The following is a 27,834-nucleotide window of genomic DNA, read 5'->3' as shown; positions in this document are numbered from 1 at the left end:
TTGTAGCGTTGCTGGCAGGAGCTTAACAGAAGAAGTTTGGCAATGTTTAATAACTGAGGATACAAGGAATTATTCTGGGTTGGATTGTACGGAGGACGAGTATGCAGCACAACTACAAAAAGACATGCAGACGGCATACATAAGACTACGACAGCATCAAAAACGAAAACCTCGAACGGATGACAGTGAAGAAGAACCAAAATTTGTCAAAGGTGATCAAATCTGGCTCAAATCCTACTTCAAGACAAAAAGTAGAGGAAAAAAACTTCAACCCAAGTATGTTGGGTCTTACCGCATTACCAAATCTCTGCCCTACCAAACATTCGAAATGTAGCAAAATGGAAAATGGTTGGTGCAGCACGAAGGAAGAATTAAACTATACCAGGAAGCTGATGAAAGCGCTCCTCCGGGGGAGAACGCTCGGGTCCGCAGACAAAGCTTTGCGGGAAGTACAGAAGATGTGGCAACTTGTTTTGAGCCCAAAACCCCTGCGGCAGAAACGTCGGTCAAGCCAACCAGCACTGATGTAAAGCAGAGACCCCATAGGGTAACCAAGAAGCCAACACACCTACAAAATTATTGGCTCAACAAATTGCAAACAGACAATGATAAGCTATCAGCTATTCTGGGACAGAATTCTGCTTTAGGAGGGAACAGTGTAATAAAAAAGTGGACGATAAGTACGACACTGAGTTTCCACCATTGTTGTCGCAGAACAAAACCCTTAAAATGGAAATGGTAGCTCTGAAAAGGGCCAAGGTGGTTGGTGGGACTCATAGAGTTATCTCCCCCTAAATTGATAACCGTGCCTTCAACAATACGAGCGTTTCCGGTGCCAACAAGGAGCGTTTAGGCCACGCTCTTTTTGTGTGCTAGTCAATCGTAGTAATTGACAGAACAATAACATCAGCCATGAGAATGATCATGACTTTCCACAGTTAAGATAGTAATTATTGCACATATTAAAGAAATGATGATTATAGTTTACTAGCTGCATTACTCGTCTACAGAAGCAGATTCACGGGCAGCATAAGGTTTATTGAGAGTTGGCTTTCATACCGTAAAACAACTCCAAATGTGCAGTTACATCTCCCTCTCTCCATCTCTCCCTCTCTCCCTCCCTCTTCTCCCTCTTTCTCTCCCTCTCTCTCCCTCTCTCTCCTTCTCTCCCTCTTTCCCCTCTCTCCGTCTCTCCCCTCTATCTCCTCTCCCTCTCTCCCCTCTCTCTCTCCCTCTTTCTCTCCCTCTCTCCTCCCCCTCTCCTCCTCGCTCTCCCTCTCTCTCTTTCCCCTCTCTCCCTCTCTCCGTCTTTCCCCTCTCTCTCTCCCTCCCTCTTCCTCCTCTTTCTCCCTCCCTCTTTCCCCTCTCTCTTTCTCTTCCTCTCTCTCTCCTTCTCCCCTTCTCTCCCTATTTCCCCTCCCTCCCTCTTCCCCCTCTTCCTCTCTCTCCCCTTCTCTCTCCTTCCCTCCCCCTCTCTCTCTCCCCTCTCTCCCTTCCTCTTCCCCCTTTCTCTCTCTCCCTCTTTCTCTCCCTCCCTCTCTCTCCCCCCCCTCTCCTCCTCGCTCTCCCTCTCTCTCCCCTTTTCTCCCTCTCTCTCTCCCTTTCTCCCCTCTCTCTCTCCCTTTCTCCCCTCTCTCTTCTCCCTTTCTATCCCTCTCTCTCTCTCCCCCCTCTCCTCCTCGCTCTCTCTTTCCCCTCTCTCCCTCCCTCTTCCCCCTCTCCCTCTCTCTCCCTCTCTCTCTCCCCCCTCTCCTCCTCGCTCTCCCTCTCTCTCCCCCTTCTCTCCCTCTCTCCCCCCTCTCCTCCTCGCTCTCTCTCCCTTTCTCTCTCTCTCCCTCTCTCTCTCCCTTAGTTCAACGCAACACATGCGGATAGACAACATTTTTGGTTTTTCTCTCGGGCGTATGAAGAAACAGTTTTCGGCGTGTGCCTACTTTTGAGCAGGCGACGTATAGCTGGTCATGGCTGATGCAGGGTGACAGTCAGTCGATAGCAGCTGCTCTCTTTCTTTTCACAATAGCGTATCGCAACCCTCGGAGTACTCGTGAAAGTTCTGTAATAGTAAGTTACAGTAGGCCTACTCATAGCTGGAAAAAAATTAGTAACTCTGCTGCTGAAGGAAATGAACATGACCCACTATCACGAACAGCGGCAAATCCAACGTTATTAAGTAGTGGAGATATCAATCAATTTATCTTTGTATAAGCTATCCTGCATTACTTATTAGAAGTCATCCTCTCATGTAAATTTTCTTTTAACTTTTACACAAATAATCTCAAACTAAATATGTATATATATATATTTCTTTATTGAACTAAACAAAGAGCCTCTTTTTGCAGGCAGAGGAAAGACCTTAACAGTATTTAAAAATATAGATATAAATGTAATAAAGGGATAAATGATAATGACAGATTGTCTTCTTAAAATATCCTTGAATTTGCGTGTCAGTGTAGATTGCGGTGCCCGGCCCAAAGACCCACCCGAGACAAGCCTGCAGCGCAGCAAGGTCTAATACGGAAGGACACGAGACCAACAAACGACGAGGGTCGAACCATTGCACTGACTCCATGAGTGCCTGGATGTCTGGCACAAGTTGTATCCCTGTTACACATCCATGCGAGCGCGAAAACTCGATACTTTACTTGAGTAAATGATCTTATATAGTATGATTTGAGAAATCATATTAATCTGTAATAATGATTGTGTAAAGAGTTACTCTACACTTGTCTCTACTGATAGGACATGTACATTATTTTATTTTATGTTATTTTATGTTGAGTACTCAAGATTTGGTTTTGCCCGGGAAGGCCATCCTTGTTAAAAAACTAAATATGAATTGTTCACTACTATCTTGCATTCAGGATTCTTCTACAGTTTCCGTTTTATTGGATAATATGCCCGCAAATAGAGGCTTTTTGTTATTTTGTTATCAGCAAAATAAAAAATTACTAACTAACGATCGAATCGAAAAAAAAAAGACCGCCATATACGGTAATTTATTTATACTGCTCATATTTGGGAGTTATCGGTAACTCAATATATCGAGAAGACAACTCATACTATTAGCATATCAGTATTTATCGTCCATCCCTACGATGAATAGCAGGTTACGTATTATAATAGAGGCGTGTAATAACCGGAGATTCCCGTTAATGCGCCCTAGCGGTGAAAAAAAAACGCAGAATAGACACGCCCTTATATAAAAGTAGCGGTTAATAGTCGGAAAAGTACGGTACTCTATAAAGCGGACAGACACACAGATAGATAGATAGATAGATAGATAGATAGATAGATAGATAGATAGATAGATAGATAGACAGACAGACAACGATTGCCGTTTATATAGTAGATAGTAGATTACTCTAATATATGCTTATTATTTAAATCAATTCAATACCTACATGCCTTGCAAAGGCACTGAATAAATAGTGTTAAGCAAGTGAGTTAATGCAATCAGTTACTCCAATGATATACAGCCCCCACACATGGGGGCTGTATATCATTGGTTACTCATAGATAAGATAGATAGTCATACTGGGGTTGTATTACATTGGTGTGATGGGAAACTAATCAACTGCTATCAACTGAAAGTATTGACATTGTATGGTGATAGAGTGATACATTGACACCACAGTTCACAAACAGCCCTTGCATGTAATATTAGATTTCAATACATATCAATCAAATACATAGACTAGCTTGAAGCAAGGATGTCCACTAGTTAGTGGACATCTTTGCTTGATGTGAGCAAGCAAAAAGTTTGAAAGTTAGAGTGGCAAATGCTGTTATATGTTAGATAAAAATAAATTATACTTAATTATACTAAATTATAATTATAATTATTATTATTTAATTTTTATTACTTAATTTATTAAATAATTTTTTATTGTAATCATAGCTAAACAGATTATATTTAGCCATTACTTGCTAATTATTTCACATTTACATTTAAACACATTTGCAGTTTCATTTTTCTTCCTAATTCATTTCAACAAAAAACTTCTTTCATGATAAGAAATTAAAAAGTTGTAGTTGTTTGAAAAAGCTTGAGAACATTTACAGTTGTTTTTATTTTTTCTTCTCTCTTTATTTATTTCAATTACACAAAACACTTCTCATTATATACAGTTTAAAAGTTAAAGTGGCAAATATTGTAATGTTAAATAAAAATAAATTATGCCTAATTATACCAAATTATAATTATATAAAAATAAAATAGACTTCTTATTACCTTATTTATTAAATAATTTTCATTGTAATCATAACTAAACAGATTATATTTAGCCATTACTTGTTAATTATTTTACGTTTAAACACATTTACAGTTTTACTTTTCTTCCTAATTTATTTCAACAAAAAACTTCTTTCATGAAATGAAATTTAAAAGTTGTAGTTGTTTGAAAAAGCTTGAAAACGTTTACAGTTGTTTTCTTTTTCCTCTTAATTCATTTGAACTGCTTAAAAATATTTTCTCATGGTATGAAGTTTAAAAGTTAGAATGGTAGATGTTGTATAAAAATAAATTTTCTGTCCAAAGACTTTTTTATTACTTGGGCAACTCGGGTAGTGCAGCTCATAGTTGATGGCAGTTGATTAGCTTCTCATCACACTAATGTAATACAACCCCAGTATGACTATCTATCTTATCTATGAGTAACTGATTGCATTAACTCACTTAACACTATCTATTCAGTGCCTTTGCAAGTCATGGAGGTATCAGGGATTACTTCTATTTCCATAAAATTTGCATAATTTATTTCTATATTAATTCCATTTCCATAACATTTCTATAATTCATTTCCATATTATTTCCATTTCCATAACATTTCCATAATTCATTTCTCTATTATTTCCATTTCCATAACATTTCCACAATTCATTTCCATATTACTTCCATTTCCATAAAATTCCCATAATTTATTTTCATATTAATTCCACTTCCACAACATTTCCCTACTTCATTTCCATATTATTTTCCTTTCCATAACATTTCCCTACTTCATTTCCATATTATTTTCATTTCCATACCATTTCCATATTTCTAAAATAAAATTTCCATATCAATTTCCCTAAAATTATGGAAATATTTATGTTTATAGAAAAGGATTTGGAAAACTAAACATTTCCATAATATGTTTAGTGATCCCTGGTAAGTATTGAATTGCTTTAAATAATAAGCATATATTAGAGTAATAAACTATAATCATCATTTCTTTAATATGAGCATTAATTACTATCTTAACTGGAAATTCATGATCCTCGTTTAACCCTTCCCATGGCTGATGTTATTGATCTAGTCGATCACTACGACTGACTAGCACAAAAAAGTGGCGTGGCCTAAACGCTCCTTCTTGGCACCAGAAACGCTCGTGTAGTTATCGCTCTAGGGGGAGATAACTCTATGGTGGGACTACTGGCACTCAGAAATCGATTTTGACTGGTGAGTCTAGCAGCCCGAGAGGGTCACTGTCATCCCGATAGGGTCTACCGACAGGCGAACGATCTTGGACTCCATTTCATGCCGTGGAGTAAGGCAAGCGTTACAGACTGGCTTCCAGTACGGCCGTCGGTCTTGCCGTGGCCTTGTGTAGCGTTGCCCTCAGTAATGGTGATGGCGATGGGGTGAACCTGCCCTCAGCCTCTGGGGTTCAGTCTGGGTAGACTGTGTTCTCCGGTGCTCAGCAGAAATGTGCGCTTGCAGGAGAGGCTGGGTGGTGAACACTTCATCACTGGAGGAGCAGCGGTGTCTGCGTACACGAGCATGCCTCGGTAAGTCACGCTCCTTGTTACAAGAAAAGTTGCAAAAAGTACACGAGTGCTTCATGCTTGTAAAAGTACACGAGTGCTTCATGCTTGTAAAAGTACACGAGTGCTTCATGCTTGTAAAAGTACACGAGTGCTTCATGCTTGTAAAAGTACACGAGTGCTTCATGCTTGTAAAAGTACACGAGTGCTTCATGCTTGTAAAAGTACACGAGTGTTTCATGCTTGTAAAAGTGAATAAACTGTCAATCAGTGCTTACCAGTATTTATAGACTGCTAGCATGTGTAATAGAGTTGATGACGTCTTTTCTAAGCCTATAAACCGGCAGCTTCAAATTGCTGACTAAATGGATCTATATTACACTCTTCGCAATTCCGACAAATTTGAATAGTCATTTATAAGGCGCACGCTTGACACTTGTCCAATGTAGTATATAATTGTATATGTATGTGTTATACTAGCAATTTTTTATGTTAACCAATTATTACCATATTGTTCTAAGATTTGCATGTCGCTATACAAACACTAAAAAAATTATTAATATTCGTATTGCGTGAATAGTTAGTGACAAATGTTATCGTTTTTGTATTTGAAATATGTTATTGTGGCAACAGTTGATCTAATTACTGTGCAGCCAATCAATTGTAAGTTTTCCCTGGATTTGCTATATAACCTGTCAGTTTATCATTGCTGGTGTGTTACTGTTTGGTGCTGTGAGATATAATATATAATAATATAATATAATAATATAACACCAATAAAGATACTGCGTTCTTTACAATAGCTCTGCTTGATTTTCCAAGGCAAATAGTATATAAAATTCTTGTCATGGTTTCTGACTTTAGCATTGTGATATTAGCCAGCATATCATAGCTGCATTCACTATAAGTGCTATTGACCGAACATCAAGAATTATTGCGCTTGGCTTACTAGGGTGTAAGAGTTGAGAAAAGACACCATCGAGTCTGTTTATCGGCTCACCCCCGAGTCTGTTTATCGGCTCACTCTCAAGTCTGTTTATCGGCTCATCCCCGAGTCTGTTTATCGGCTCACCCCCCGAGTCTGTTTATCGGCTCACTCTCGAGTCTGTTTATCGGCACATCCATGAGTCTGTTTATTGGCTCACCCATCGAGTCTGTTTATCTGCTCACCCACCGAGTCTGTTTATCGGCTCACTCTCGAGTCTGTTTATCGGCTCACTCTCGAGTCTGTTTATCGGCTCACTCTCGAGTCTGTTTATCGGCTCATCCCTGAGTCTGTTTATCGGCTCACTCTCGAGTCTGTTTATCGGCTCACTCTCGAGTCTGTTTATTGGCTCACCCCCCGAGTCTGTTTATCGGCTCACCCCCCGAGTCTGTTTATCGGCTCACCCCCCGAGTCTGTTTATCGGCTCATCCCTGAGTCTGTTTATCGGCTCACCCCCCGAGTCTGTTTATCGGCTCACTCTCGAGTCTGTTTATCGGCACATCCTCGAGTCTGTTTATCGGCTCACCCATCGAGTCCGTTTATCGGCTGAGCTGAGTTATATAGCAAACAAAAGTTTTATAAAGTGTTATTATAATAAAGTCACCAGAAATTATGCAATTTTGTTAATGTTTTATGCTGGCACAAATTACCACGTATAAAATAAGTATGCGGCACAAATTACCCCGCACGCTGGGTAAGTTGTGCCATTAATAAGGTTTAATAGGAACTAGTACCCTTGGTCACCTTGTTATTTTTATTTAAACTGATTGATACATTTTATTAGAGAACATATTAAACTATATACATAAAAATATTTGGGTGAAATAAGTTAAAAGATACTAGTACATACATCAAAAACCAAAAAACGGCACAAGTTACCCCGCCTTTCCCTATACATGCATACAAACATACATGTATACATGCATGCAAACATACATGCACGCACATACATACGTAAATACATAAAAGTTTGAACTTCGATAAAAAATCTCAACTGATCCGAAACTCATAACAAACTTTCTCTTCAATTAGAAAACAACTTTCAATGGTCTGTTTATTGGCTCACCAATCGAGTCTGTTTATCTGTTCACCCACCGAGTCTGTTTATCGGCTCACTCTCGAGTCTGTTTATCGGCTCACTCTCAAGTCTGTTTATCGGCACATCCATGAGTCTGTTTATCGGCTCATACATACGACTCAATGCTTTATACTTTTTATAGGACACATAGAACTATCAAAAAACAACTGTAACAAATTTGGAGCTTACTTACCAGGCCTCATTGCTCTGACCAGAAATGCCTCTTTTGCTTTTATATAGTACATTTAATTAACAGTAAAATACTTTCTTGCTGGGAAGCATGGAGAATGCTCTGATGAACTACTTAAACAAAATTTTGGTTATCCAGAAGCAATTGCTTAAAAAAGTATATCATCAAAAGTCTTATTTTTCAACAACACCTTCGTTTAAAAGACCTCGTGTTTTGCTTATACGACAAGCAAAGAATATTCTAACAAGCAAAGTTGACTCCGAAACGTGTTTCTTTGAAATCGGAAAAGTAGTTCTTCCCTGAGGACATTTCTTCCCCTCTCGAATTGTGAACAGAAGAGCGTACAGATGATGGAACGCGCCTCGGGAATGTTGAAATATGTACTGGTTAAAACTTGCTGATGTTATCACCAGTACATATTGCACGTATACACGACCTGCGTGTGAGTGTGTGTGTGGCGTGTGTGTGTGTGTGTGCGCGCGCGCGGTGTGCGATGTGCAGTGTGGTGCGTGTTTATTTATTTTCATCAACCGAAACAATACAAAAAAATAAACTGCATATTAGTAAATATATCAGGTTAAATACAAATTAATAAGATAATGAAAAACTATAGCAAAATTCACTCAACCTGAGCACGAGATGATGATGATGAAGCCATAGGTGCACTGTAGCCCAGCTAATGTCGCGCAAGCGCCGCAAACAACCAACATCAGCAGAAAAAAATTCGAGGCAGTAAATAAGTTTAGAATTCACTAAGGAATTATATAATGTAATCATTATTTCTCATGGGAAGTACTGATAACCTATAGAAAAGTCCAACCGCTGGACGAAGGTCCTTTAGTATGTTAGATATATGGGTAGACCAATTCAGATTATTATCAAGCCAAACACCTAGGAATTTAAAATTATCAGTCTGGTTTAATATGTTATTTCCTATTAGCAGAGAGTTCATTTTAAACTACACTTGTTCTGCGGATTTTTCATAAGCATATAATTAGTTTTTTCAATATTGATTGTGAGTTGGTTACTGATGCACCAGCATCGGAAGATTTCCAAATCTGCATTCATATGAGGTAACATGCTGTTAAGGTTACTTGATTCTAGAAAAAGGTGTATGTAGGACAGTTACCTTGCAGATAACTGTCCTACATACTGGAAATCACTTGAATAAACCAAAGCTTTGAGGTAGCCAAGTCTTTTAATTAGTTCTATAACCAAAATCTTTAGTTCTATAGCTACTTTCTGTATTGATGTGGTGCGCTACTTCTTCTGTAGTTAAAATAGACCTGAATAGACAAGTTGCTTCAAAACGCTCAGGATTTTCATAACAATTAAATACTAAAGTCAAACAGTTTAAATGTTACAAGTTCAACATGACCTTCAAATTTGCTTTTATTTAAAAAAAAAGCAAACTAAATTAAAATACTGTTAAACCTCTTCAACCTGTTGTGTTCTCAATGTAATGTTCTTTATTCCAGTACTGAGTTTACAATGAATTGGTAAGAGACGTCCCAAGTATATATATATATGTATAGATAGCTGTTAGCAAAAGTCTTATCCTAGAATTATACATTAAGCAAGCAAAAGTAATCTGTAATTATTCCATAAATAACCATGTGGCTATATATAATGACATAGCCAATATCATTTGCCATGTAATACACTGGCTATCCATTGAAATGTCCCAACACAACCCTTCTACAATGGCGGTCAAATAGAGGTGGCATTCAATTAGAGGTTGGCGTTGTATTTCTCAAATAGCTCGTCAGAGTTTTGAGAAAATAAATTTAACCCTGTTGCCTGTTGCCTTTAACTCTGGCGATAAATTTAATGTCACCTATATTTTGCACACTCCTGAGTGATATCATCTCATAAACTTTTTTGGGTGACATTTAAAAATTATATAATAATGACAGGCAAAATTCTGCTAACTTACCATCAACCAAATTATCCAACTTGTCATAGATCTCTGAATAAATGTGCATTGGAACGCTGAGAAATATCAATACCAGTGATATTTCTGCTCCAACAAACTGCAATGCGATTGCATTGCAATTTGTTGAAGGCTTTAATTTTTTATTTCATTCTAAATTTGAAGGCATATTTTATTTTGTAATTATATGTAACAATTTTTCATAAAATCTCAATGCACTCAGTGATATGTATGCTACAGTTTGCAGCTAAAACTAGCGTTATATTTTCAGCAGAAAAGAAGTTATGAGCATTGATCCATTGTAAGCTGAACTAAGATGCAAGTTCAAATGCAAAGATGCTATTAAATAATTTGCTATAAATTTGAAGGTTACATGTATATAATAATAATCTATCAATTGCTACACATACATAATCACAAACATATGAAAAACAAACAATGCTTATAGAATATGTATAAACAAAAATTGACATTTTTGAAACAAACATCTGCATATAGATCTATGTGCGCTAAGCACAACTTTTAGCCTAAAATTATTCATTCATATTCATGTACATGTAAACAGTTTTTCTCCCAAATCGAAGTATCGAAACCGCGTTAAAAAAAACTATTATTAGTCTAAATACATTGCTACGGCTTTTAGAGTTTTAGCGAAAAGAAAACAACGATAAGCTTTGAAGTTGGAAAACGTACTTCGATACGAAAAGAAGCGAATTAATTGTTATTGATGTAACCGAGTCATTAATATTACGAGGTTGTGGACACTTTTCTGCTGATTTCTAGCTATTATGAGTGAGTAAAGATCCAATAATATTGATAGTGGCGGTCAAATGAAGGTGACATTAAATTAAAGCATCCGCGTTCTTTTTTGAACCCGTTTCAAATAGAAGTGGCGTTCAATTAAAGGTGGCGTTCAATTAAAGGTGGCGTTCAGTTAAAGGTGGCGTTCAGTTAGAGGTTTTATGGTATGAACCTCCTCTTCCTATGTCAGCATGTCTACTCGTTGCCACTGTTTTAACGATGCATTATACTAATATTCCTTCTTGTAAAACTAGCACTTTTAGATTGTAAGATTTACATGAAGCTTTACAATGTAAAGCATTGGTATAAACATTAGATATAATAATATACCTACCATAATATATAAGATATAATAAACCCTATTATTTATTATAATAAGTTTATTACATTTATGGGTATCTCAAAACACAGTTGAAATGATAAAACAGGAAACTTTAGTCTAAATGCATGAAAAATACCCTAAAATCTTGATAGTTTATCAAATATCTCTTATTAACCTCAGCCTTACCATTAGCCTTAGCAAACTCAGAAACTAAATGAAGTGAGTCTAAATGAAGTGAGTTATCTCTATTGTTGTTGTTATTATTTCATTTTTGTGTGTTTCAAGATGATAACATTTAAATGTTAAAATGGACTCTAGGTAAGGAATACAGGATTTGTCTGCACATTCCTGTACTCCTTTAGAATACAGAATAAGAAATGTATTATTAAAAGAAGAGAAAACAACTTCATACAATATGATTTACAGGTTTTTAAAAGTTGACTTGCAACAAAATTCACATTACAGTTATTTGGTATCAAAAGATTCACCGTGTCTTACTATGTTGTGTTGTAGGTGCCAAATATGTGGAAATGTGATTACAAGCTCTTAAAAGCTTAAAAACGAAAAGCTGCCATAGATTGAAATCTTTTTACTTCTCTGGCGTAGCCATTACATTTGGTTATCGTCTTGTCACGTGATGTTCTCCCGTGAATTGAAAGGGTGATAAAAAGCTCAATATAAAACTTATCGTAGCACTAGTTCATGACAAACAATTCGGGTTTTACGAAGACCCCGTATCAAATATAGATGCTCCCTACTTTACAGTTTTGTTTCGGTTTTATCTAATAGGCAAGTCGTAATCTGATCATGTGACCCAATACTTCGCAAATAATTTCTGCAGCACTTTTCGATTATCACAAATGACCAACAGGCTCATCATGATTATCAGACAATGATATGTACTCCTTCAAGCTAAAGCAAAAAAATTAAACGACGTTTTACTGTAAGTTATAAGACATCACTGCTAAAAGTGACAGCATTAAAATGACGATAAGACAGATGCATAAGAACAATAGACATGGTTTTATTGAATACGTGAAGTATATTTGTGAAATATTTTGAAGAATAAGGTTGCATGAAAACGTAAACAGAAACCATCTAACACAGCTGCGCCACATTTGAGCCGTTTTGGAAAGAGAATCCAAACTACGGCGGTATCGTGTGGCTGTTCGATTTTGATCTTTTAAGAACTTGTATTCACAATCCCACATATTTTGCACTTACAACACAACAGAGTAAGACATGGTGAATCTTTTGATACTAAATAACTGTAATGTGAATTTTGTTTCATGTCAACCTTTAACTTTGGTTACAGATTGCTGTCAAAACCATTCTGCATTCAACACAACCAGCTTTCAAACTGTGTATAGTACACAGCAGCTTGCCATTTACTTCTAATATTGCATTTCTCCTATTCAAAGGGAGAGATATAAACCAAATCTTTTCCTTTCATTATTGCTGTTTGTTGTACATAATAACACCCAGTACATTACAGCTACCATTGCAGTTATCCTATTGCACTGTCATCTGATTGCTAATAATGCATGTATCAACCGGCATTACCCTTTCCTTTTTCCAATATCACTTTGGTCGTAGGCTGTATGACAGGGGAAATTCTAGTACATATTACTATCGTGAGAACATAGTATGGCGCTTCGATTCCGAGTTATTTATCATAGAAATAATCTGTACATGACACTGAGCTAATGACACTGAAGCCTTTGTCATCTTCAATGTTTTTTTAGAGGTGCCTTACCTTCGCCTACCAATGGCGTCATTATCGTGGTTGATCCCGTTGTTCAATATTGTAGTTGTGACATCAAATCCGTTTATATTTGAATATGACGTCACAAACCAGTGTGTCGGTGCCGTCATGTATGTTTATATTTAGCGGATATGACGTCACTAATAAACTTATTAGTTACGTCGCATCCGGTAATTTCAAACACGGATATGATGTCACGAATACAGATATTAGTGACATCACATCCACAAACTTCGAAAACGGACATGACATCACGAATACAGATATTAGTGACGTCATATCCGGTAATGTCGAAAACGGATATGACGTCACTATAACAAATATCAGTGACGTCATACCCGTTTTCGAAATCACCAGATATGACATCATGAATACAGATATTAGTGACATCACATCTGATAATATCGAAAAACAGATGTGACGTCACTGATATTTGTATTCGTGACGTCATATCCGTTTTTGAAGTTTGTGGATGTGCCGCCACTAATATCTGTATTCGTGATGTCATATCCGTTTTTAAAATCACCGGATGTGACGTCAGTAATATCTAAACTCGTGACGTCATATCCGTTTTCAAAATTTGTAGATGTGACGTGACGATTACAGATATCAGTGATGTCATATCCGGTGATTTCGAAAACGGATATGACGTCACTATAACAAATATCAGTGACGTCATACCCGATTTTGAAATCACCGGATATGACATCACGAATACAGATATTAGTGAAGTTATATCCATTTTCGAAAACACCGGATGTGACGTCGCTAATATCTGCACTCATGACATCACATCCGTTTTCGAAATTTGTGGTTGTGACCTCACGAATACGTACTAATGACATCATATCCGGTAATTTTGAAAACAGATATGACGTCACGAATATGTGTACTAGTGACGTCATATCCGGTAATTTTGAAAATGGATATGACGTCACGAATATGTGTTCTGCTGACATCATATTCGGTTAATTTGGAAACGGATATGACGTCCCGAATATGTGTACTAGTGACGTCATATCCGGTCATTTTGAAAATGAATATGACGTCACGAACATGTGTACTTGTGACTTCATATCCAGTTAATTTGAAACTGGATATGACGTCACGAATATGTGTATTGGTGACATCATATCTGGTAATTTTGAAAACGAAAATGACGTCACGAGAATTTGCACTGGTGATGTCATATCCGGTTAATTTTAAAAACGGATATGACGTCGCTGATATTTGTATTCGTGACATCATATCCGTTTTTGACATTACTGGATGTGATGTCAATAATATCTGTATTTGTGACGTCATATCCGTTTTCGAAATTACGGGAATTGACGTCACGAATACAAATACTAAAGACGTCATATCCGTTTTCGAAATCACCGGTTGTGATGACACTAATACCTGTACTCGCTACGTCATATCAATTTTTGACATTACCGGATGCTACGTCGCTAATATCTGTATTCGTGGCGTCATTTCCATGTTCAAAATTTGTGGATGTAACGTGACGTCACTAATATCTGTATTCGTGATGTCATATCCGGTAATTTAGAAAACGGATATGATGTCACGAATACATATATCAGTGACGTCATACCCGTTTTCGAAATCACATGATATGACATCACGAATACAGATATTAGTGAGGTCATATCCGTTTTCGAAATCACCGGATGTGACGTCACTAATATCTGTACTCGTGACGTCACATCCGTTTTCGAATTTTGTGGATGTGACATCACGAATACGTACTAGTGACGTAATATCCGTGTGACGTCACGAACATGTGTAGTAGTGATGTCATATCTGGTAATTGTGAAAACGGATATGACGTCATATGGTGACGTCATATCCAGTTAATTTGAAAACGGAGATGACGTCACGAATATGTGTACTAGTGACATCAAATCCGGTTAATTTGAAAACGGCAATGATGTCGCGAATATGTGTACTAGTGACGTCATATCCGGTCATTTTGATAACGGATATGACGTCACGAATATGTGTACTAGTGACGTCATATCCGGTTAAATTGAAAACGGATATGATGTCACGAACATGTGTACTAGTGACGTCATATTCGGTACTTTGGAAAATGGACATGATATCACGAATATGTGTACTGATGATGATATATCCGGTTAAATTGAAAACGGAGGTGACGTCACGAATATGTGTACTAGTGGCGTAATATCGGGTAATTTTGAAAACGGATATGATGTCACGATAATGTGTACTAGTGACGTCACATCCGGTAATTTTGAAAATGGAAATGATGTCACTATTATTTTAGCTCACTGCTATAGCAAAAATGACACAAAATTACAAAAGAAAGACAATGCGTGTTGACAATATCGGTGATAGGGCAACTGAAAAAGGCTGTTAATGAACTACATTGACGCCTCTTCATGAACTAGAATTGGTTCATGAAGAGGCGTCCAGTATCAGAAATGCTGCCAAAGCGTATGGTCTAAACAGAATGACATTGGCTAGGTATATCACTAATAATATGCAAAAAGGCTACGAGGGGACTGGTTTTGCTCACAGGGTTTTTACCGATGAAGAAGAGAGATCTATAGCTGCCCATATTAAAACTTTAAATGATTGCTTTCATGGGTTCAGCAAAGACAAATTTCAAAAACTCAGAAAAGAGCCTAATTGAAAAATAACTAAGAAAGCTTCTTAAAAAGGAAGCAAACGTGAAGCACCAGAAAATAAGCGCAAAGTTGCAAAAGCTCCAATACCCGAGTCATTGTTAGAAGAGGATATGCGAATTGAATTGCTGCAGGCAGATTCAAACAGTCCAGATGATGAGTTTGGTGAAACTGGCATCCTAGATCAGCCTACATTAGTTAAGAGCGGGGGATTTTGTGCTGGTAAACCATGTGACTGATAAACAGCATAACAAGTTCTATGTCAGAAAAGGGATGCTCTCATAAAACACAATTTCGAAGTTAAATTTATGCGTAAAGTAAAGGGGCCGGCTGTATCATTCACTTTCCCTGATGAGGATGATCTAGAATTGATTACATTTAATGATGAGGTGCTATAACTTGGAAAGCCTATTTCTATCCCTGGGATCAAAAAGGCTGCAAATAAAGTTATGTTTGGTATTGACTTGGGTGACACCATTGAATAAATGATATTTTAGTGTTTTAAGTACTGACTTGTGTAGTGTCACCATTTAATTAAGATATATTACAGTATTTAAATACTTAGCTGAGTTATATAGCAAACAAAAGTTTTATAAAGTGTTATTATAATAAAGTCACCAGAAATTATGCAATTTTGTTAATGTTTTATGCTGGCACAAATTACCACATATAAAATAAGTATGCGGCACAAATTACCCCGCACGCTGGGTAAGTTGTGCCATTAATAAGGTTTAATAGGAACTAGCACCCTTGGTCACCTTGTTATTTTTATTTAAACTGATTGATACATTTTATTAGAGAACATATTAAACTATATACATAAAAATATTTGGGTGAAAAAAGTTAAAAGACACTAGTACATACATCAAAAACCGAAAAACGGCATAAATTACCCCGCCTTTCCCTATACATGCATACAAACATACATGTATACATGCATGCAAACATACATGCACGCACATACATACGTAAATACATAAAGGTTTGAGCTTCGATAAAAAATCTCAACAGATCCGAAACTCATAACAAACTTTCTCTTCAATTAGAAAACAACTTTCAATGATCCGCAAAAACCTTTAAAAGGCCTGTCTGTGTGTTTGTTTGTTTAGCAAACGTAAATTGTAATAAACTGGCAGCTATTATATAACACTATTTAATAAATGGTTACTAAAATACAATAAAAGAACGTTAATGTATTTCCTGTTTTTATCTCACCACTGTTGCTAAAAGCCATAAAAGATTGTACGAGTAAAAAGTTGGTAAAACTGGTCTTACTTCTAGACTGGATATTTTCAGCCATTTCCAATATTCTCTTGTTTGTGATGTCTGCAAAAACTGCTTGAGAATTCTCGCTTTTCATGACATTGTTATGGTTTATCCAGTTCGGCCTAACATTAAAAACACGCAGAAATGTGTAATGGAGTCTGACAGCCACTGACTTGAGAAAGATGACCGAGACCATAAATGAACGATATAAAAGTAATAATAGTATACATATATTATTACAATATTATTATACATCGTTATATTATATTATATTTATATATTATAGCATATATTATATATCATATTATATTATTACGCTACGGTTTTCGACCAATGAACATGACCTATATCTACCCGTTTTTATACGTTTTTATAGTACGTAGTATACAGTACAGTTTATTGTGTAACATGTTTAAAAAATACTTTACCGAAGTTGTCTTTTCGGCTTGGAACAGATTAAAATTTACATACATTAATTCTGATGGGAATAATCTTTTCGGATCTCGAACACCTCAGTGTTTGAACAACCTTCTGGAATGGATTATGTTCGAGAACCGAGGTTCTACTGCATAGATATAGTAAACCTTACTATTACCTGTGTTTACTACATCTATGTTCCTCTGTATATATAATAATAATGTTTTGACTGTTTCATTTGTGTTATATTTTATTTTTGTGTAACGATGGCATATTCCCTATATCAGCTATGGCAGTTTTCGGGTCTGCCAGCGACCCAGGCAAGCGAGCATTGTGCGAGTAGATTCACTGATAATGGTAATTGAGTAGATGTAAGTGTAGATTGCTGTTTAAATGACATTTGCTTATTATTTGAGCAACCCTGGGCTCTTCGGTTTGCGATTCCAGCTTGCTGATATAGATGCTATAATTTAAAAAGTGCTTCTGCAGAGTTATAATTGGTGACCTAGTGTAAGAAGGTTCTAAAAAAAGACCAAGAAAGCCGAGCTAATGGATAACACTAATCGAAATACTACCCGCCATCAGCCAATGAAATCGCCAACCAAGCCAACCAAGCCCAAGCGTCAAGGACCACCTTGGCTTTATCACAGGTGTGATCCAGTCACCTTGGCTAAGGACAGACAGTATTAACAAGCAGTAATACTTCACCTTCTGATGAAGGCCAATGCATCCAATGCTCAGCTCAGTGCAGTAGTGTGTCACTGAGTTGGGCATTGGATGCCACTGGGTGAAAAACACTACTAATGGAAAAACGAGCCACAAACCGCCAACCAGGTGCAAGAATAGCTTTATTACCTATTCGCCAGAATCGATGGGTTAATTGATTTCAGAGAAATTGACGTTGTTTTGCGTTCAATATTTTGGTCAACTCATAAAACCATTTAGTACTTGAATCAACTAATCGATTGTGAGCAGTGAATTTATTTTTATTAATTGATACTAATAATGATTGGATAACGTTGACTATATCTGACCTTTTTAAGGATGCAGTTGGTTTCGCCATATATTTGAACATATTCTTTTCAAAGATGCGGCTTGCTTATTTTATTTACTAACTATAGTAAATATTCGCGTTTAGGATGATACTACACTATGTATAGAATGCAGTGGATATTTGACCCCAATAGTGATGAAAAACTGTGTAACTGTGTATAGGGCGCATCCTAATTTTAGTCCTAAACTTCCATTAATTTTTATAGAAACAGTGGTGTTTCATATAAATTTTTGTGCAATCATTCGACGAATGTCAAATAATTTCACGAAATCGGTCGACATTCGTCGTGTCGAATGATTGGTGAAAGCAATCGGTGCTGATATTAGACGCTTTCCGATGCCATACAACCAACAATGTTAAATCAAAATTGAAGTGGCACAATACAGACTGTAATAAATATAATATAATTTTGAATCAGCAACACCCATGTTCTACTTATTTTCTAGTTACTAGTAGAGTAGCAATATACAATAAATCATGCAAGTTCGTACTGGCTATGGGCTGGGATCAACCACTAATTGGTGTTATTGGAGGCCGGCTGTCAGTGTTGAGTTTGGGGCATTGTTCGTTGCCCGGCTGTTTGGTGGTCACGGCTGACAGCCCTTGTGCTGCCTGGACGCGATTGGCCGACTGGAGTGGCACCGTCAATTTTTATTGGCGCGTTCACCTTGGCGCGCTCTGTCAATACCGGTTAGTAGGTTTGAAATATCACTGGAAATCAGTCGGCACAAATTCTACATTTACAATTTCACCTACTTTTCTAAATGTTGCTGCAATTTAAACCTATAAGAGAAGAGTGAATTAAAGGTATAGATTTTATAGCAATATATTATATCAACAGTTGTGTACCTTTTATTACTCATTATTACATATTTTTACCTCATTCAATCTAAAGCATTATGTAATCACAATGTATTACACTATTTTTGATTTGACGGTGTCAATCAATAAACAGCAGTAAAAATTAATAACCTCTCCAAGCTTCGAAATTGCAGTAGCCTACAACAATCTTTGAACAATCTATTAGATCGTAAACTAAACCTCCATTTCCTAAAAGCATGACGAAATTTGCTACAGTGAAATCTTTACTCACTTAAACACTACGCCCTACGGAGGTTCAAACCATTCTAAGTAAAAGTAAGCTGGACGATACGGAAAGCTAACGTAACAGTCCTGAAAGTTCTTGGCATACAGTTCTGATTGATCGAACTGCCAGATGGCAAAGTCATAAGGAAAGCGTCGTCAATTTCAGCGCTCTCACCTACAGGTTGCAAACTAAGTCAGCATAAACAATAGTCTTTGTATTACACTGGACGTAACTAGTGATACAGACACACAAACTACCGCCAAAACTTCAGAATCGTCTTCGTATTACACTGGAAGTAGTCAGTGACACAGACGCCACACAGAATTTAGTAGTAAAGTTCAAGCAAAGTCCAATCTACAGTCAAAGTGCTCTCAGCATCAGCTAAGTATCTATATAGAATAAGCCTACTAAGTTTATTACGTAGACCAATGACAATTATAACAGGCTGTAGATTTAAACAGACAATTCAATAGTTAGAGCATCGCCTCGTTAGCCAATATAGGGAGTAAAATTACTTGCTGGCCTAAACTTGTACCGTAAATATATGGTGATTAAACTGTTATTTTGTATTATCAAGATAGTAAGATTTTGTTTTTTGACTACACTTCTTTTATCACTGCTTGTAAACTAGCTGGCGTTGACAGAGTGCCCTTGGGTGACAGGTTGGTAGTCGTTGTTTCTAGGCTTGCCTGGCTGGTAGGTTTGGTGTTACTTCTGAGGTCCTGTCGTGCCTAGGCGGCGCCGGTGCTGTTGGCTTGTGTCGTGTGGGCGTCTGGGCGCGAGCGTGTTGCATTCTCGGATTGTTCAGCTGGGTCTAGTTACATTAATTGGTGGTTGAGCTCAGCTTATTGCCATTAACAATATCATCGAAATAAGTATTGTCATGACAAAGTCCAATAGCGATAGTGACAGCGAGTCACACAAAATAGGTCCGGTTAGTGGGCCTGAATCCGCAGAACAATCAAGTAGCGCAGTCAGTGCTGAATCCAAGGCCATTGATAGCAATTCTGAGGAAAAACATCAGAGAAAATCAAATTGAGATAAAAAGCTAGCTTTAAAAGCTAGAGAGAACAAAGTTATAGAGTTATCACAACTGCTGGTTAAAACTATAAGTAAGCAGTTGAAAGAGAATGAGAATTTTTTGGGGGAAGCTGATGCTCTTCCAGATGATCGTGTAGATACATTTATGTTGTTAGTAGAGCAATGTACTATTTCTGTTACTGATATTTTTACCGAAATAAAGGTACTCAGTGATAATAAAGTAAATCCAACCACACAAACTCTGTTTGATCGATTCATTGCCGATATAGTGCAAAACTATTACAGTCAACGCAAAGAATCAGAGCTCAAGCTAGATGAGGAGCTAAAAGAAGCTGAACAAGCTGTAGAAGAAGCCAAGAAGAAATTACAAGAAGAGATGGAAGAGTTGGAAACTCGCATGGCCGCCCGGCGCGAAAGACTACAGGAGAGGTACAAAATATTAAACACCGAGCAGACGACACTCACCGGACAAAATTCTTCACAGAATAGTCCACCAGTAATTGCCGCACCTCCCACGAGATTTACAGATCCAGCACAAGCTACTCAATCAACCTCTCCACAGGCTGTTCTTCAACAGCATCCGACATGGCCCAAAAAAATGAGTGACTCTTTTACGAGAAACACAATTCCTGACTGTTTTGATGCAGATTCCAGACAATCAACACAGGGAGACTATCAAGCGTCTCATCTGGCACAGGAAATCACAGAGCATATGCACGTATCATTACTTGCTCCAGCTGAGCCGAATGTGTTCTCGGGAGATCCCTTGGAATACGCTGACTGGCGAGTAGCCTTTGATAGTCTCATAGACTCAGAGCGAGGATCTCCCATAGAGAAGCTCCATAGACTAAAGAAATATGTAAGTGGCAATGCCAAAGAAGCCATATGTGGCTACTTCAGACTTCAAACAAAAGGTGCGTATGAAGAAGCCTTAGCTACGTTACACGAGGAGTTTGGTAGGGAGGATCTGGTAGAGAACAGCTTCCGGGACAAATTGGAAAGCTGGCCCAGAATCGCAAATAAAGATCATGACGCCTTAAAGAAATACTCATATTTCCTTAAGCAGTGCCTTGCTGCCCAAAGAGTCATGCCTAACCTTCAAGCGCTCAACGACAAACGAGAAAACAAGAAGTACATAAAGGTTTTACCAGCTTGGCTGGTGAACCGCTGGACTTACTACGTCACTGACAAAGAAGAAAAGAAAGGATTTCCACCATTCTCTAAATATGTGGAGTTCATCTCTCATGAAGCAAGGGTGTCAAGTAATAATCTTCGAGACACAGAAGATGCTCAACCTCACCCTAAACCTACTCCTCCAAAAAGAGAGAGGGTTCGCAACTTACGCTTAAGCCCCAGTAAACCGAGTGACTGTACACACTGCCAGAAAGGTACACATCCTGTGGCCGAGTGCAGATCATTGGCAGCTAAAAGTGAACCGGAAAAAGAAAGGTTCATCAAAGAAAACAGGCTATGCTACGGTTGCTTGAAGTTTAATCACCTCAGCAAAGCTTGTCAAAATCGAGCAACTTGCACTAAATGTGGTAAACGTCACCCAACGGTCCTTCATAAAGATTTCCAAACTACGCAAGAAACATCTAGCAAGACCGAGACTGGTGCATCTCGAGCCAAACCGACGACAGAGAAGCCCAACGGTGAAACCAAGAAAAACGTACACACTGTAAAACAAAGGAAGGGATCTAATCTGCTCAATATGATAGTGCCAGTCTATGTATCATCAGATAAAAGTGAGCAGCTTGTTTATGCGTTATTAGACACACAGTTTGACGCCAGCTTTATAACTTCTAGTCTGGCTAGTCAAATTGACCCCAGTTACACCACAGAGAAAATCACAATGGCCACACTGCACGGAGAGACAACACAAAGACTTAACCGCTACACCATTAGCGTTAGAGGTTATGGCTTACAAGATGCACAAAGGGTAGAAGTACGAGCTTACGAACAAAGTACATTACCGTGCAATAGAAATCAGATACCCAACAAAAAACATGTATCAGATATTCCACATCTGAAACACTTACAGCAAGAGATTCCCCCAGAAATGGATATACCCGTTGGTATTCTTATCGGAGTAGACTGCGCTACAGCCCTTGCACCAAGAGAAGTCATTCTCGGAGAAGAGGGAGAAACATTTGCCATGCGTACAGTGTTTGGATAGACCCTATGTGGTGAAGTGAAAAAACTTCCAACCAAGCATACAGTACACAGTATCCAATCAACTCAATCAAGCACAGAACGCTGCGAAACAATCAAAGGAGCATTGCAGACCGATTTAACATCTTTTGAGATTCTAGAGAAGAGCTACGCTGGAATTGAAAACCCACTGAAAGATGCTAACTGTCTCACCAACACAAAGATGTCACAGAATGACAAACAGTTTTTACGAATCTTAGAAACAGGAGCTAGAAAATTGGAGAATGGATCATGGTGCTTTCCGCTGCCATTCAATGATGAAACGCTGTTGCCTAACAACCGAGCTCAAGCAGAGAAAAGGTTCGAGCAACTAGCAAATAAGCTCAAAGGAAATGCAACATACAAAAAAGAATATGATCAGTTTATGAGAGAAATTATTGATAACGGGCACGCTGAACTTGCACCTGATGAACCCGTTAACGAAAAAACATGGTATATCCCTCATTTTGGAGTGCGTCACCCCAGAAAGGATAAATTACGCGTTGTGTTTGATGCCAGCGCAAAGTACAAGGGTCAATCGCTTAACGACCAGCTACACACAGGACTCGACATGATGAATAGTCTGGTAGGAATCCTCCTACGATTTAGAACAAAACGAATCGCTATATCATGTGACATCGAAAAAATGTTCTACAATTTCTTTGTAACAACAGACCACCGAGATTTTTTACATTTCCTGTGGAAGGACGCTAATGATATTATGGCCAACCCTCAGGAATACAGAATGACTCGACAACTATTTGGTGCAACTTCTCCTGGGGTCGCCACCATTGCATTACGAAAGATCGCGAAAGAATACGAAGAAGAAATGCCAATAGCTAGTAATTTCATTCTAGAGGACTTTTATGTCGACGACAGCATAACAAGTGTAGACACAGTAGAAGAAGCAGCAAACCTCATTCAAAGCGCCATAGAGATATGTAGAAGAGCCAATCTACGCCTTCACAAGTTTCTAACCAACAACCGCGAAGTATTAGCCAACATACCAGCATCAGAAAGAGTAAAGGAAGCCCAAAATCTAAATTTATTCAGAGACAAACTGCCCACCGAGAGGACCTTAGGCTTAGAGTGGTCGGTAGAAAATGACACAATAGAATTCCAAAACAGCATGAAGTCTATGCCATCTATTAGAAAAGGGATCCTATTGGTCATATCACAACTTTACGACCCATTAGGGTTGCTAGCACCATTCATCCTTAAAGGACGACAAATATCTCAAAAGACCTGTGGAGAAAAAGGCGAGTGGGACGCAGAAGTTTTGCCAGAACTGAAATCCGATTGGGAAAATTGGAAAAAGGAGCTAAGCAGACTTGAGAGCATAAAAATAGAAAGATGCGTCGTACCGAAAGAATTTGGCTGCGTGACGCAAAACGAGATACACCACTTCTGTGATGCAAGCCTCAACGGTTACGGAGCCTGTTCGTATGTGAGGCTGGTGAACAACCGCAAGGAAGTCCACACAGCATTGTTGATGGCCAAATCACGAGTGGTTCCTCTCAAGCAAATAACAGTTCCAAGATTGGAGTTGCAGTCCGCCGTCGAAGCGGTCAAACTCAGCTCCATAATCAAGGCGGAATTGAAAGTTAACATAGACAAAGAATTTTTTTGTCAGACTCAGCAATAGCTTTGGGCTACATCAAGAATAGTGAGGCTCGGTACCACATGTTTGTAGCAAACAGGGTAGAAGTTATTCGAAAGAATTCTAAAGTCGAACACTGGTTCCACGTACCTGGCAAGGAAAATCCAGCTGACATCTTGTCGAGGGGCGCAAGCCTCCTTGAATTTTTACAGTCTATTTGGTGGTCTGGACCAGAATTTCTGCGTAACTTGGAAATTGCAGTGTACCTAGATAATAAGACAGGCAACGAGACCACAGCCATAAACGATCCCGAAATCAAAAAGCCTAAGAACATTCTTAGCACAAACATCAACGTTGACAGTTTGGCTCCTTGTTTTGAGAGATTCAGCTCCTGGTCGAGACTGGTCAAGGCTATAGCAAATGCAAGAAAGATGCTGAGCGCCAGAAGCTTGAGTAAACCTGAGGTATCGCCAGCAGATACGCTACAGGCCGAAATCATCATAATCAAACTGGCACAATCTCAAGAGTGGAGTGCAGATATAAAACAGCTGTCTAAGTCAAAAGAAGTACACAAAGGGAGCAGCCTTCTAAATCTGAGGCCATATTTGGATGAAGACGGACTACTCCGCATTGGTGGGAGAGTTAAACACTCTCTAGCACTGACAGACAATGAAAAACACCCAATACTCATACCGAAAGCATCCGCAATTGCCAAATTACTTGTGACACACTTCCATAAAAAAATACATCATCAAGGACTGACCACTACCGTTGGCGCAATAAGAGGCGCCGAATACTGGATTACGGGTGCAAGTAAACTTGTGGGAAGTGTCATACACAAGTGTGTCCAATGCCAAGCTGCAAGAGGTCCACCAATAACACAACTGATGGGAGATTTACCCCAAACTCGAGTGGAGCCATTCCCACCGTTTACTCATGTCGGAGTAGACTGCTTTGGGCCATACACGGTGAAAGACAGACGTACCGAGCTGAAACGCTGGGGTCTGCTTATAACATGTATGTACTCCAGATCGGTGCATATTGAAATATTGGAGGCAATGTCAGCGGACAGTTTCATCAACGCCATAAGACGTTTTATATGCATAAGAGGAGGCATTAAGACAATATACTGTGACAATGGTACCAACTTCGTTGGTGCGGACAACGAATTAACAAAAGAATTTGAGACGATGAACTGTACACTGAAGGCGGCATTGAAGGAAGAGATGATTGAATTCAGATTTAACGCGCCTGGTGGTAGTCATGCAGGCGGTGCATGGGAGCGCCAAATTCGAACCATAAAAGGAGTGCTCAATGGAATGATAACCACATACAAAGGTAGGATGACCACAGAATCATTAAGAACAGCGTTATATGAATCAATGAGTACGGTAAACAGTCGTCCACTCACTGTGGACAACCTTTACAAACCAAACGAAATAGTAATCACACCAAATCATCTAATTACGATGAAACCTAGGTAAGCACCATTGCTGCCTGGAAAGTTCGACAAGCAAGAAATCTACGGTAGGAAGCAGTGGAAAAAGGTACAGATGTTTGCCGAAGAATTCTGGACTGAGTGAAAAGCCGGATACATCGCGAATATAACCAAGAGGCAAAAGTGGACACAAGTAAAGCGACAAATACAAGCAGAAGACTTGGTGCTCATCGTTGATGATTTCCAACCGCGCAATCAGTGGCTCACGGCAATTGTCAAAGACACCATTAGTGAAAAAGACGAGTTACCCAAAAGAGCCAAAGTTAGAGTCGCAAGTCGTTATCTAGACAAATCCGGAAAGAGGCTAGAAAAGGCCACCATACTGGAACGCCCCATACAGAAATTGATTCTGCTCCTTCCGTCTGAATCAGAATAGTCATTTTGTAGCATTACAGTAGAGTACATTGTAGTTAGCATCATATTTTCATAGTAGCTAGTAGTAATAGTAGTTCTGTTTTGTTGTGGGTATCGTATCCACATTTCTTAGAATATACATTTTTGCGTATCTTTAGCATTAATATGTTTATCGTCTCATTAATTTTCCGTTATTATAGCAAAAGTAGGTGGGAGTGTAATAAATATAATATAATTTTGAATCAGCAACACCCATGTTCCACTTATTTTCTAGTTACTAGTAGATTAGCAATATACAATAAATCATGCAAGTTCGTATTGGCTATGGGCTGGGATCAACCACTAATTGGTGTTATTGGAGGCCGGCTGTCAGTGTTGAGTTTGGGGCATTGTTCGTTGCCCGGCTGTTTGGCGGTTACGGCTGACAGCCCTTGTGCTGCCTGGACGCGATTGGCCGACTGGAGTGGTACCGTGATCTGTCAGCCAATGAGTCCGGTCCGCACCGTCAATTTTTATTGGCGTGTTCACCTTGGCGCGCTCTGTCAATACCGGTTAGTAGGTTTGAAATATCACTGGAAATCAGTCGGTACAAATTCTACATTTACAATTTTACCTACTTTTCTAAATGTTGCTGCAATTTAAACCTATAAGAGAAGAGTGAATTAAAGGTATAGATTTTATAGCAATATATTATATCAACAGTTGTGTACCTTTTATTACTCATTATTACATATTTTTACCCCATTCAATCTAAAGCATTATGTAATCACAATGTATTACACTATTTTTGATTTGACGGTGTCAATCAATAAACAGCAGTGAAAATTAATAACCTCTCCAAGCTTCGAAATTGCAGTAGCCTCCAACAATCTTTGAACAATCTATTAGATCGTAAACTGAACCTTCATTTCCTAAAAGCATGACGAAATTTGCTACACAGACCTCGTTTTCATCCCCGGCAGTGTGATCAGTATTCTGCAATCGATGGATGTCATTCTGAATAAGCCATTCAAAACAGCATTAAAGCAGAAATGGGACGAAGAGAGGATTAATGGTGAGCATACTTTCACCAAGGGTGGCAACATGAGGAAAGTCAACATGCCTATGATCTGCCAATGGTGACCACGAGGATAAATATTGTAAGATTGAAATTTGTATAATAAATTTTCGATATTATGATAAATGCTTAATTTGTATACTAAAAGTATCCATGGATAAAAAGACCTACGTTTTTAGGTCAACTTTTTTTTTAAATAATGTGCCTTATACGCGGGTATTTACGGTAGTTTCCAGTGTGGGTATCAACTGAGAACTTCGCTGATGCAAAGGCCGCGATGAAATAAGTTAACTCGACGACCTGATTACCGTAGACTGACAGAATCGTAGTCGGTACTCAAATGTCTACACAGCATTTAGAGGATACTAATATGACAAGTTTTTAATTTTCCTTATTTGAAGCGCCCGAGACATTAATAATAATAATAAAATTTTAAATCCAGCTATAGATACTGTAGCTGGATTTAGAATTTTATTCTAGCAATCATGAGCAAATACAAAATAAAATATATGCCAATAGAGCCGCGCAGGATTTGACTTTTATAGCAATAGCCGATGTGAATATGAGAGATAGAGACAGGCCGTTTTACTATAAATTATACATCATTTTGGGAGAGTCTGGGCACATCTTTTTTTCTGCGCTTTTACCACAATCAATTTTTTTCGATTTTAATCTTCAAATATTTTGACAATGAGATAGCTTAAAACAACGAACAACATATCAACTGATAGGAAAAAAGAAGTACTTTCTGTTAAAATCAACTAAAATTTTGCGCAATCACATCTTTAAATTGCATA

At 38.2% G+C, this 27,834-nt stretch overlaps 3 protein-coding genes across 3 annotated transcripts; all 3 read left to right on the top strand.

Annotated features, from left to right (window-relative positions):
• Positions 1-179: 179 nt before the first annotated feature.
• LOC137406940 (uncharacterized) lies at positions 180-22,514 on the top strand. Its single transcript, XM_068093541.1, has 4 exons — positions 180-251; positions 359-547; positions 5,702-5,769; positions 20,624-22,514. Exons 1-4 carry the CDS (start codon positions 180-182, stop codon positions 22,512-22,514), a joined length of 2,220 nt encoding a protein of 739 aa, XP_067949642.1.
• Positions 22,515-22,712: 198 nt separating this feature from the next.
• Positions 22,713-24,173, top strand: LOC137406939 (uncharacterized). Its single transcript, XM_068093540.1, has one exon. It carries the CDS (start codon positions 22,713-22,715, stop codon positions 24,171-24,173), a length of 1,461 nt encoding a protein of 486 aa, XP_067949641.1.
• Positions 24,174-24,211: 38 nt separating this feature from the next.
• LOC137406938 (uncharacterized) lies at positions 24,212-27,102 on the top strand. Its single transcript, XM_068093539.1, has 2 exons — positions 24,212-25,466; positions 26,921-27,102. The coding sequence occupies exons 1-2, from the start codon at positions 24,212-24,214 to the stop codon at positions 27,100-27,102; spliced, it is 1,437 nt and encodes a 478-aa protein (XP_067949640.1).
• Positions 27,103-27,834: the final 732 nt, after the last annotated feature.

Source organism: Watersipora subatra, chromosome 10 (genome assembly GCF_963576615.1).
Source record: "Watersipora subatra chromosome 10, tzWatSuba1.1, whole genome shotgun sequence".
NCBI classification, from domain to species: domain Eukaryota; kingdom Metazoa; phylum Bryozoa; class Gymnolaemata; order Cheilostomatida; family Watersiporidae; genus Watersipora; species Watersipora subatra.
The sequence above is the reverse complement of the archived record's forward strand: the minus strand, read 5'-3'. Positions and strand labels throughout refer to the sequence as shown.